This window comes from Manacus vitellinus, unplaced genomic scaffold (assembly GCF_001715985.3).
Source record: "Manacus vitellinus isolate BGI_N305 unplaced genomic scaffold, ASM171598v3 scaffold_49_pilon, whole genome shotgun sequence".
Lineage (NCBI taxonomy): Eukaryota > Metazoa > Chordata > Aves > Passeriformes > Pipridae > Manacus > Manacus vitellinus.
The window spans coordinates 3,406,342-3,418,698 of NW_021940603.1; the positions used below are offsets into that span (position 1 = coordinate 3,406,342).

At 40.9% G+C, this 12,357-nt stretch overlaps 1 protein-coding gene across 1 annotated transcript in view; it reads left to right on the top strand.

Annotated features, from left to right (window-relative positions):
• Positions 1 to 497: 497 nt before the first annotated feature.
• PXYLP1 (2-phosphoxylose phosphatase 1) overlaps positions 498 to 12,357 on the top strand; it is a 33,763-nt gene continuing 21,903 nt past the window's right edge. Inside the window, exon 1 of the mRNA XM_008931214.3 lies at positions 498 to 627. Coding sequence (XP_008929462.1) covers positions 549 to 627 — 79 coding nt within the window. The 5' untranslated portion in view covers positions 498 to 548. The remainder of the gene's footprint in view (positions 628 to 12,357) is intronic.

A 12,357-nucleotide genomic window follows, 5' to 3' on the forward strand; every position in this document is an offset into this window, starting at 1 on the left:
AAACAGGGCACTTCAGCAAATTCTGTGCACTTTGGAATGTCTTATCCTAACGGTGCATGCTTCTTGTTTGGATATTTTCAGGAAAGGGCTTGGGGATTTCTTTTGTATTTTTACTATTGCAATGAGTTGAGTCCTGAAGTTTAATTACTTTCCCATTTTCTGTGTAGTGGTGTTGGCAGTTTTTCTTACTCTTTATTGTCTTAAATAAGAATTGTGAATGTATTAACCCTGTCTTAGCAGGGGAAAACTTAGCTTTACAGTAAATGGCTTTTTTTTTTTTTAAATTTACTTGAAAGTTCTGTCATGTGGAAATATAGTTAATATTATAACCAGGGCGAAGGCAACTTATCCATACTGTTGTTACCAACTTGAATTTCCTTGTGTGCTTGCCTTTAAGAAATAACTTGACACTGTCAAGAGGATATTTGAATTTTCTTTGCTGTAGCTGATGCTTCCACATCTGAAATATATTTGCCAATGTTTTGTTGTCTGCAGGAACCAGTGGTATATGAAGATGGAACCATGAAGAGAAAGCAGAAGGAATAATAATGCTTTTCCGAAACCGTTTTCTGTTCTTGCTGGCCTTGGCAGCCTTGTTGGCCTTTCTGAGCCTCAGTCTACAATTCTGTAAGTGCCCTCCCCTTTTGTTTTCTACATATAGTGATCTATAGGTGTGTTTAAAAATGGCCATGATTATTTGTTGTTTAAGCATTCTATCTGTATTTAAATACTTGGGGTTTGTTTTGGGTTTTGGTTTGTTTTTTTTTTTCTCAGGGTTTTTGTTTGTTTGTTTTCCAAAAAGTAAGAAAAACAGTTTTGTGTGCCTCAGAGGAATCTATACAATTTTGAGATTTCAAATCAGGCTATCTTAAATCAAAAAAGTCTGCATTTTGTAGTGCAATTAAGTAATTGAATGTGATTGAATCTTTCCATGAAAGTAGACAAACCACATTTGAGTGAAAAACTGCAGCAATTCCTTTGAGTAAAATCTGCTGCAATTCCTGTGTTACGTTGCATCAGAGCAGACGGGATTGAGAAAACTGCTGTGAGGGTTGAGTGTTGGAACTTCCCCTTATTTGTGCCCTCACATTAGGAAACTTTAAACAGTTGAATTGGCTCATCACAAGTGGTTGGTTTGTTTAAGAAAAGATAAATTATGTTGTGCTTCAGATAATTAATCCTGGGTCAGGGCAGAGGGCCTTCATGTCCTGATGACTAAGCAGGAGGGTGGTGCTGAAGGCAGGTCAGGGTAGGTGACAAGTGAGCATTGTGACAACTGATTATCACCTACTTCTGAGAGATAACATTTGCTAGGCAAAGCCATGTTTTGTGTAAATCTGGTCTAATACACAGCAGTGTAATTAGTTGCTGTTAGAGGGCAGGGGAAAATGTGTATCCATAGGCTAGGATAACATTCTTTGTTGTTGATTCCCTTGCATCTTGTTTTAATGAGCACAGTCCTTCTGGGCTATGCTCCTTTCGCATAGTGTAAAAAAAATTCCAAAATTCAGAAGATTGCTTTAGATTTAGAATGTGTCTTTTGCATATGATAGACAACTTATAAGAAAGGGGGAGAGAAGATGAAAGAAACTTTGTGGTTTTCTGCTACTATTTTTGTGTGTTTAAACTCATCTGCATGTAAGACAGGGACGTGTGGCTTTTTCAACCTCCGATGGCCACAAGCCAGTGGGTCTGATTGCAGCTTGTTTTGCCCATTAGGCTCTTTATGGCTCTACCCTTGATGTTGTATGGTTGGTTATGGATTGTGCATAGGGTGAAGGTCCTAGAGGAACTGCAGCTGAAACATGAAACTGAATTGTTAACTAAAATGAGTTTTATTTAGAGATGAGGAGAGTGAATCACATTTCCTCTAAAGAGGAAATTACTTTCTACTTAATTAGAACATGACATTTGTGAAGAGGAATTCCAGGAGATAAAGATGTTTGAAGGGTGCTTTAAAAAGCACATAAGCTACAGCAAGCAGCCGTCATGAAGCTCAGTGCCAATACCAACACTGATACAGAAACTTTTCCATAATGGGATCTGCAATACAGTCTAGTGGGAACCAAGACATACAGGTAGCCTGATGTTTTAACTTCTACCAGCTTCAGGTTGTAGAGCAATTAGTTCAAACTTGGAACTAAGACCATCTCCACAGCAAAGACAAAACTCTCTTCCATCAACATGTACTTCTAGGCTAGCTCAGCAGCTTTAGATGAGTTGTCAGTGCTATCACTTGTTGCTTTATCAGGAACTTTGTCTGTCACATCCTCACCAGTGCCTCACCAGTTTCTGTCAGGAAACACTGTTTTTCACATCCTCAGAATGTTTAACTTTGGGATTGTTGGGTCAGGCTGGTCTCAACACCAAAAGCAGCGTGACTCCCCCTTCTCCAGCCATCACTGATAACCCTTGCAAACAGTAAAGTTCAAGCTGTTTTATCCCCCCTTAGGCAGATCATCCTGCTGCAGACCCCTCAAGAGAGTCCAGGCAAGGGCAACAGAGCTGAGGAAGGGTCTGGAGCTCAAGTCTGATGAGGAGCAGCTGAGGGAGAGGGAGGTATTTAGCCTTGAGAAAACAACTACCCAAAAGCAGGTTGTATGGGGTGGGTGGGGGTCCGTCTCTTCTCCTGGGTAACAAATGATAGGACAAGAGGAAGTAGCCTCAAGTTGTACCAGGGAAGGTTTAGATTGGATATTAAGAAAAATGTCTTAGAGAACAGGTAGTCATGCACTGGAACAGGCTGCGCAGGGCAGTGGTGGAGTCACCATCCCTGGAGGGGATTTAAGAGACGTTGTAGATGTGGCAGCTGGGGACATGGCTTAGTGGGGAACACAGTGGTGCTGGCTTAACAGTTGGAGCTGATGATCTTGGAGGTCTTTTCCAACCTAAATGATTCTGTGATATGATTTATGTTCATGGAATGAAAATGGGTGCTTATGCATTTAGACTCAGGAAATTACCCAAGCCACTGATTTGTTTTGTTTTGTTTGAAGGGAGTTAACTGCTGAAGCATTTGGAGTGGAAATGGATGTTTTATGCTGTTGTGAGATTGCATTTCTCTGTTAGCAAGCAGTGCACAGCTTTGTGGAGGAGGGTTGGTAATTTTAAAACACACTACTGCTTTTCTAAGCATGGAATGTTGAAAATGTCTCTTCCTTTCTGTGATAAATTTGTTTATAAAAGTGAAACAGTAACACTAAATGTATAATTATACAAAAGGTACCTATCTTCCTTTTTCAAACTTCTGCTTTAGGGCAGGACATAGCTCCTATAAATGCTTGATATTTTATCCCTCTTGTCCACATGTGGAACTGTGGCAATTTGAAGCCAGACTTGTGAGTTGTAGCTGACTCTGAAGCAAAGGGAGTAGTAAAGGCCAAGTTCAGCTGATTTTCCATAGGTTCTGACTCAATATTACAGACAGCCCACACTGGGATGGCTGACAAGGTCACAGTCTGGCCTGTGCTTGAGCTGTGAGGGTTCAAGAATTGCTTGCAGCAGTTTGCCACCCAGTCCAGCAGAAAAGAATGCTGGTTTACTTTAATAGACTGTGCTATGAAAGGTCTGGAAGTGCTTTATGAGCAGTGATTTCTGCAGCCATGATGAAGTGGAGGTGATGGGTGTCCTGTTAGCAATCCTAATGCAAGTTTGTCCTTCCTTGTAAGACGAACTCCTGAGACAATTCTTTCAGAGCTAATAGTTGTCACATCTCAAGTTTAGACAAAAGGACAAGAATGGTGGGGAAAACAACCAGTATCAGACCTCAGAATCTTCAGTATTGGTAGGCTGGGAATGGACCCAGAATTGACAGAAAACTGTGTCCCCTGTTCTGATGTTTGTTTGTTCTTGGTCCCTTTCTCTTCTATTGTGGTTTCTGAGTTCTGGTTTAAACTAGTCTGATTTCCTGTGTTGTTCTTTTCACCACAAGGCTGGTGCTTTGCTTGGATGCTAACAGTTTAACTTACAGGGTCAGTCATTGAGAAAGTTTCCCCTGAAGACTCTCTTGAGAGCAAACAACAGCTCTGAGTGCTAGAAGTGTTCTCTCCCACCAGCAGTTGCACTGGATGGAGGTGGAATGATTGGCAAGGACCAAGATCAGGAGCTGCCTTGTGTCTGCAGAGCTGTGTGCCAGAGGTGCTCTGTGGAGCAGTGGGTTCATGTTTGGCACATGTTGTGTGCTGGCTTGGCTTGCTGGATCAAATGCCAGCTGAATCTTCATATCCTCATCCTGAGAAGAGGGAGACATATAAGCAGAGTGTGCTTTGCTGCATAGTTGGAGAAAGGACTCTTTTTAAACTGTAATGGTTATTCTTCCGAGTGATGCAGTTGCTCTGGATCCCATAAGATCCTTCCTGCTGCCAGAGTTGTCTGTTGTGTACATTTTGGGCAATGGGGCACTTGATGAGTTCTCTTCTTTATGTCCTTGTTCAGGAGCAAAAGGCCCAGGTTCTGTGTATGGTCTTTTCCTGTGCTGCTCCAACTGCCCCAGGTGCCAGGCTCGCCTGCCTGAGGTGCCAGCTGCCTCCCTGGGAATCACACTTGGAGCAGTAGGGTGAGGAAACTTTCTTCAAGAAGTTCTACTGTTTTCAAGCTCTGTGTATTTATTTAGATAAATAATGCCTCAGGCTTTGTTTCTGAACATATCTGATGGATGATAGAAGAAGTACATTTGAGACACATTTGAAAATTTACTGGAATACTCTGATACCTATTCACAGTTTTGCCAGGTTTGGTTACCATATCTAGTAGGCACATAGAGGACTTTTAAAAGTAAGTTATACTTGCTGAAAACATATAATATTTAAAAGTTCTCTGCATCTTTAATATAATTGTATGACCTGGAGTTGGAAGCAAAAGACTGAGGCCAGATGTGCCCTCAGATTCAGTTTGGCCACTAACACTCTGTACAGTGTGAAACCTGGACCTGATCAGCAACAGAGAGAAACTCTCTTGAATGGCAAATGCCTCTGAATTTTTTACATGTTTGAATTTTTAAATAGTATAGGAAAATGACAGTGTTGAAAGTTAAAACTTGAAAAAGTGTTCTGCTGCCAGCCAGAAACGTACTCTGATGTCTCCAATGGATAATTATATCAATGAGAGTTTTTGTTTGGGAAACCCATTGGATAGGGAGATTGGTTGTCTTCCAAATCAAATATGACTGGCAGTTCAAAGTTTTATAGGAGATGGTCATTATTGCCCTCTTGTTTTATGTTTTGGGCTAGATCTATAGAAAAGAGTGGAGAAGTATTTTCCTTATAGTATTTCTCTTTCCACTGTCAATGTTAATTGCATTGATTAGTCCTCAGGTCAGCTCAGGAACAGGAGGTTGCAAATTTGCCAGAGGAGCTGCTTTCTTTTTTCCCTAAAGATTGGTGTAGTACATGAGAAGCCAATTACTGGACAAGCACAGACCCTCCAGTACATTAGAACATCTGTGACTGACTGTGAGAGCCTGAAGGTGGGTCTCCTCAGGATGTTTGAACTGTTCATCTTTGAGTTAACTTGACTAAACCAGACTGAAAGGCAATTTAAAAGCCAGCTGTTAAGGTGCCATGTGTAATCTCTGTAAAGTTTGCTTGACAATGGTTTTTACTTTGCAGTTGAAGGCATGTAAATTAATTTTTTTTTTCAATGACGGTAAATACCTTTGTTTTACTTCTTTTTCTTTTATTTTGATTATCATTTACTGAGAGTCTAAGGAAAGTAACAGTTGAGAGAAGAAGGACTAGAACTATTGTGGGAAAGCATCCCTTTTTACAAGCTGCATAACCCTGGCATCAGTTACAACCTGTCCTTTCAGCCTGCCTGTTCCAGGCACTTCACAATCGTGAAGCCCCTGGCTCTCAGACAGGTCCTGCACATGGAGCTTCTCTTCTAGTTTGGAGTTTGTTTTCCCAAATACTTTGATACTTTGATCAGTGGCTCAGGCCTGTCTTTCAATTAAAAGTATTTTGGTATCTGCCACTGCTTTTTAGGATGTCAGCCACTGCCCCAACAGGGCAGTTCCTGTGCAAAGTGTGAAGAGCTGTTTCGTGGTTTTTTTTGGATGTTTTTTTAAAAAACTTTCTAAACCTTGATGGTTCAGATTGGGTGTTGGTGTTTCAGCACGCCTGGAAATGACATTTTGCTGTTCCAGTAATAATTTCCCTCTACTTTCTGTCATCTGATTTTGCACTGGAGGTTTTGGTTTTAAAGATGAGTCACAGGAAACAGAAATCAGGATTCTCCACTCGGAAAAGTAGCAGAGTTTTATTTCGTTGGCTTGAGTGCTGCAGGCAGCTCTGATTTTATGAGAATGGTGTGGGCACCATATGCAACACTGAAGTGTTTGGGGCTTAGCCTGCTGTCCTCACCATGGCTTCCTTCAGCTCCTGCTGTGGCACAACCCGTGGGGCTGGGGGTGCTTGGGTGGTCCAGTGCCAGCAGCTCCCAGGGACTTGCAGGTGGAAACAGAGGTGGAAGCTGAGGGGGTGCAGAATCCCTGCTCAACCTTTCCATTTGCAAAGCAGGATGTGCTCCCACAGTCTGGGAAGCTGTACCTGTGGTACTGCAGAGCCACCAGCAACCCCCAAAGACTGCAGGGGGGTGGTGTGAGTGTAAGGGGAGCTGGCACATGCAAAGCCTGTGGAAAAGCTGGGGGAGTTGGGTTCTTTCAAAACTTAATTTCTGAAGGAGAAGGGAAAAGGTGTGTGTGGGGAAACCCCAAGGTATTCAGTAAAATGAGAATGGCTGTTTCTGGGCAGGATACATATCCACCATCTCTCTAGGGTGCATTCCTTACCTCCTCTTGCTGTTCCATACCAAGAAACAGCAATGACTCATGTTTCATATTTTAAAAATATAATTTCTTTATAGGAAGAAAAAAAAGAGTATTGCATTTTGCTATATACTATATTTAAAAAGCTGCAGTTTTAGAATTCTTGATGTAGAGAACTTGTTTTTGTCATGTGTTACCAGCATACGAAATTAAAAGATCAGATATCTCCCTTCATGAATTTTTCCTTCAAGCTCATAGGCATGGAAGATTTTCCACTCATGAGAAGTCTCTTTGGGTTTTTTCAAACTACTAATTTAATCTGAACCTAAGATTAAAGGGAAAAATGACCCACAAATAATATATCCAGGGCTTTGTACATTTTAGTAGTGAATGAAGAGAACTAACTGTAAATATATAGCTTTTTGTTAAAGATTTTTTTATGTTGTAACTGGAGATTTAAATAATTTTTTTGTTATTCTCAAAAGTCGTGGTATAATGTACCAGTCCAGAAATGAACCTGTGAAGGGAGAGGAGACATAATGAGTACATGGGACTGATACTATGGGACAGTCTTACTTTCTCCCACAAAAATAGAGTAATCATTTCAAAATACCTGCTTTAAATATAGGCCAGGTTAAGTTACTTGAGACAGGTTTTGACTGGTCAAAATGTCAGGCTACAGAATTTCATAGTTCTTCTTTAAATACGTATTGACTTCATCCATGATGGTTAGCTGAACTGTATTTAAACAGAATTAATATGAACTGCTAAACCACATGTTTGAAGGCTACTGTAAGGTTGCTTCTGTAGCAGTAGGTCTGTTGATTTATGTAAGTTTTAGCAAATTCTGTTTTGTCCTTAAAGCAGTTCTCTGCCCTTGGTTTTTCACAGCTCTCTAATGCTGAGTCTGGCTGCCTCACAGGTCACTGCCGGCGTGTTTTGGAATGGCACGTGTCTTTTAAAGCCAAAAAAATTACTCCTAGGATTTTTCCGTTGTATGCTGAGCTAAATTGTGTTTAAACAACTGAAACGTTGTTTTTAAATTCAGAAATTCACCGTATTTTGTTTGTAGAAATAGCAGAGAGTTTTCTTTCTAATGTGCAGCTGTTACATTCTTTATACATGTTTGGTGATTCAGGGTTAGTTCAGGTGGTGAAATTTGCACAACATAAAGTCTCAATTCTCATAAGAACATGGTCCCTCTATGTGGGGTTTGCATTGTAGCCCCTGCTTGGGGTTTTCAGGAGCACAGATTTCAGCGTAGGGTCCAGTACCTACAGGCACTGGCTGCCAGGGCTCTCTGGGAGATGGGCTTTGCTATAGGGCTTCCTTCCCTTGTTTCATGTTACAGAGATGATGACATCAAAAGAAAACCTGGATGTCTTGAGCTAAGCAGGTAGAGACTGCCTTGTCACCCTGCTTTGTTTTAGTGTGAGGTCTTTGTTAATCTTTTGCTGACCACTCTGATGTTAGACCAGTTTTCTGAGAATTCACAATCAATTCGCACTTTATTAGCTTTATCCCTCTTACTTTACTTTTATGAAAACTTTTAGGACAGTGTTATCTACTAATTGCAAATGGATTCATCATACATTAATCATTTGCTGTTTGAGATTTGTGTTCTGCATCTTCATCAGAGGATGTTCTGACCCAAGTCTCCCTTCTCTCCTTGTTCAGTGAGCAGAGTTTTGACTGGACAGTACCAGGAAAACTCTCTTAACATCAGTGAGTATAATACAGTCACGTTTGCCCTGTTTCTAGGCCATGTGCAGCCTTCAATAAAGCATAGAGGACTACTTAAACTTTTTTTGATGATAGGTTTGTTTTTCTGAGCTGTACTTTGTGCCTGCCTTAATCCCCACTGTGCTGCTGCAAATTGAGTTGAAAACCATCGGGTTTATAGTTTGCCTGTGTGTATCTGAAACAAAGATGCTTAATATTCTTCACATAGTTGTTGTTCATGTTTCTTCTCAGTCCTTTTAAATTTTCTCTGGCGAGTTATCTTTCAGGCAGTTTTGTTCTTTTATCTGTGCTTTTGCTGTTCTTTTATTGCTGAAATGACAGAGTGACTGACTCAATCCATTTGACTCAGAAGATTTTTTTTTTTTTTAAATGTATTATGTGTTTTTGGGCTTGTGGAGTTTCTCTGATTCATCAGGTTTCTTAAACTGTACTGATTTTGAAGATTTTAATGCCTACAGACAGTTTTTTATTGCCTTTTTTTTTTTTAGTAAGAGTTCCCAAAGTTCCTTCCCTTTTGACTTCTCAAACCTCACTCACTGAGAGAAAGCAGTGCTTGCACATACTGAATGGCATTGTGGTTTAGTTTAAATGAGGCAATGTCTAAATAGTTAGTATTTAAGAGATTGGGGCTTTTGTGGACTTGCTGCAGTGAAATATGAAGTCTTGGAAAGTGGAAGTGATCTCCCTTCATTATTTTTGTGAGATGGTTGGATTAAAAGAGCTGGAAATGTATGTGGTGTAATTTTGGCTTTACCAACTGTGCACATTAATACTGAAAAAAGACAAGGAATAAGATTCTCTGTCTTCCCCTAAGCTGTTTTATGGCAAGAATCATAAAGACACCAATAATTCTCTGATCCAGAGAGTACTGTTCTGAATTTCTGAGATGAATGACTAGGTCTGTCATGTCAGGCTTCCCCAGCACAAAAATCTGTCAGGTTCTACTGTATTAAATATGTTGTTTCAGGGTTTGCTGCTAGCAAATCCATGGCAGCTTTCTGTGCCCTGGTGCTGACAAGGACAAACAAGTGAGCTGGCTTGGCTTGGGTAAGCAGTGGCATATGGTGTTGAGATCACTTCCCTGAGCAGGTCAGTTTGTGGACAGAAAACAGTTGGGATTAGATGTGAAACAGAAAAGTGCTAATTTAATGCAGTACTGAAAATATTGATTTGAATTTGTAAGGCTTTTTATCTTGGAAGGACACTGCGATAGAGAAGTGCCAGATGTCTCTGGATTGTGTCTGACTGATGACATTAACATATTAAACAGTTTGTGCCCTGTGCCTTTGCAGAGGCTGTGGCTGAGCTGCAGACACGGTGGGTTTCCCTGCCTTTGGGGTGGCCGCCCTTTGAGAGAGAGAGAGAGATCACTGCCTCTGACCCAGGTGCAGACAGATACTGCTGAGAGGTGCAGGAAGCAGCTCTGTAGAGAGGTGACAAAGGATGCTTTTCACAGTGAGCAAATGTAGTTTGTTGCCCCCCCAAAAGCTGCTAACTTGGTGTTTTGACACCAGGGGAGCAACGCTTGTAAAGATGTGGTGGGCAGAGCAAAGGTGTGCTTTTAAGTCCCTTTATTGCATTGCTTTACTTATGTATTTTGTGATTTCTATTTCAGTAGCTGGATATTCTAGTACACGCCCTAATAACAGCTGACATGAATGTCAAAAGACATTCTGAGTATTTTGGAATGCTGTCTCAGGAAAACCTTAGGGAAAAGAGGCAATGACATGCACCTGAAGCTGCAGATAATTATATGTTCCTATTATTTGGTCTTTCAAAGGGGGAAAACCCACTTTCTCTAGGATTATAGAAAACAGTAGTGCAGACTTCCCCTTCATATCCATTTGAGGATATATCCATTGGTGAATTCCATGAAAACTGATTCAGGGAGCACAATGGTTTCAGCTGCAGAGCGCCCATGTCAAAGATGTGAAGTGTTAGCAACAGAATGCTGGGTAAGAGAACAGGAGCAACTGCTGAACTATCTTGAACTCTACTGTATGGGGCATGTTTTTGTATCATTCTCAGCTGCTGTAGATGAAAGAATCACTGAAGGCAGAGGATTTGTGGTCCATGTTCCTGAGAAAATGCTTTTTGCCATGTTTTCTTCTGCTATGCTGAACACTTAGTGTACTTGGCCGCTCTGTTGATGTTCCGTTCACATGTGAAATCTGCCAGGCATCTCTTTTTCAGTCATGTTGCAATCACTGCTGCACAGTTTCCCACTCCAGTATTTGTGAGAATCATACAGGACAAAAAAGAAATCATACAGAACAAAAGGACAAAACAAAGAAAGAAAAAAAAGGGTCCCCACCCCCCAGCAAAGGATGGCACTGGCATTCAGTACATTGTATATCAGCATATAGCAGCTACCTTTTCATGTTGATCTTTATTTTGAGACAATACTGTGGAAGTGGGAAGAGTTGCCAACAGTTTCTGAACACAGCTGATAAAAGCTGTTCTGAAAATGTGTTCCAGGACAATTCAGCTGGATTAGTTCGTTGAGCAGTTGCTGAGTTCTGTAGACAGAAGCAGGACAGAGCTTTAAAGTCTTACTGTAGTGCTCATGAATCTTGTTAGGTAAGTAGCAATGGCTAGATCTACTGTATTTACAAAAATCAGTAGTTAGTCTTTGTGTATTTAAGCTTTGTTTGGTGGCCCTCAGGACACTGCTTTGATATAGCTGAAGTCATCTCCCAACCTGCTGAGATGTGGCAGCTCTGTGGACACAGGAGGGACTTCATTCAGAGCGTTGTGGTTTATAGTGCTGCCCTTCTCATTTGTGAGCCCCAGTGAGCCTGTGATGGGCAAGGGACCAATGTAACTCCCTCAGCATGAGCAGTGATGGGCTCCTTTTGCATCTTGTTACTAAATAACCTGGAGAACAAGCAAGATCTGACTTGAGTGATGTGTTTTATAGAGCAGGAAATCTGTCTCGATGTCTGGTAGGAACCTCCCCCAGCCCCTTCAGACAAACTGCAGAGCCAAGCAGTGAGGTAATTAGTGACAAGCTGGAAAGGAAAAGCTTTACTATGCAGGTATATTTATTTGATGAAAATATAAATATTTTCCATGGTGAACATTGTAGAGTTTCAGTGTAGTGGAAAAATAGGATAAAATACAGGAGTAATTTTTTACTTTGGGTGGAGAAGTGGAAAATGATTGTCATCTCTAGAGCTTGAAAAGGCTCAGATTTGCAGTCAGCATTGCTGTGTTATTGCTGTCAGGCTGAAAATCCTGGAAGCTATTTAACCAGTGCCATATGCCCTTCTGAACTGTCCAGTGAAAAACAGTGGGGGGGAACCTCTAAAACTATAAAGCTCTTTTCAGAGCCACATCTGGACTTAATAAATGAAAGCACCCATTATATAATTTAATGTATCTGCTTAAATTAGGTCTCAAACACAATAGTACAAGGCCTGCCATGTTGTGTTTTGTGCAAAAAGGATTTTCTTAACGTATTTATTTTCCTTGTGTAAGTCCAATTGGGACCTTGTAAAAAAAATCATCAATGCATGCAGCTGATGCAACTGGAAATAGGAAACTTGTTCTCCACAATACTGGTGTGAGTTTTTAAAGCTGGTAAGCTGGTTTTTAAAGCTACCAGACACGGTAGTTGTGTGTAGTTGCTCTATTTATCTTTGAACATGAGTACACAGACAAAGCAGTCTGGTCTTTTTCCCTGAGTATGACATGGAATAAGGCCCTGGGTCAGTACCTGCAAGCTATGGCTCTGTGGGCAAGGCAATTGTCACAAAATGAGGAAAAGCTTCAAAGAAGTTCATAACTTGTGAGCCAGAAAATAGGCAGACAAATATCCTACTTCTGAACAGGGGTGGGAGGTTTGGCTA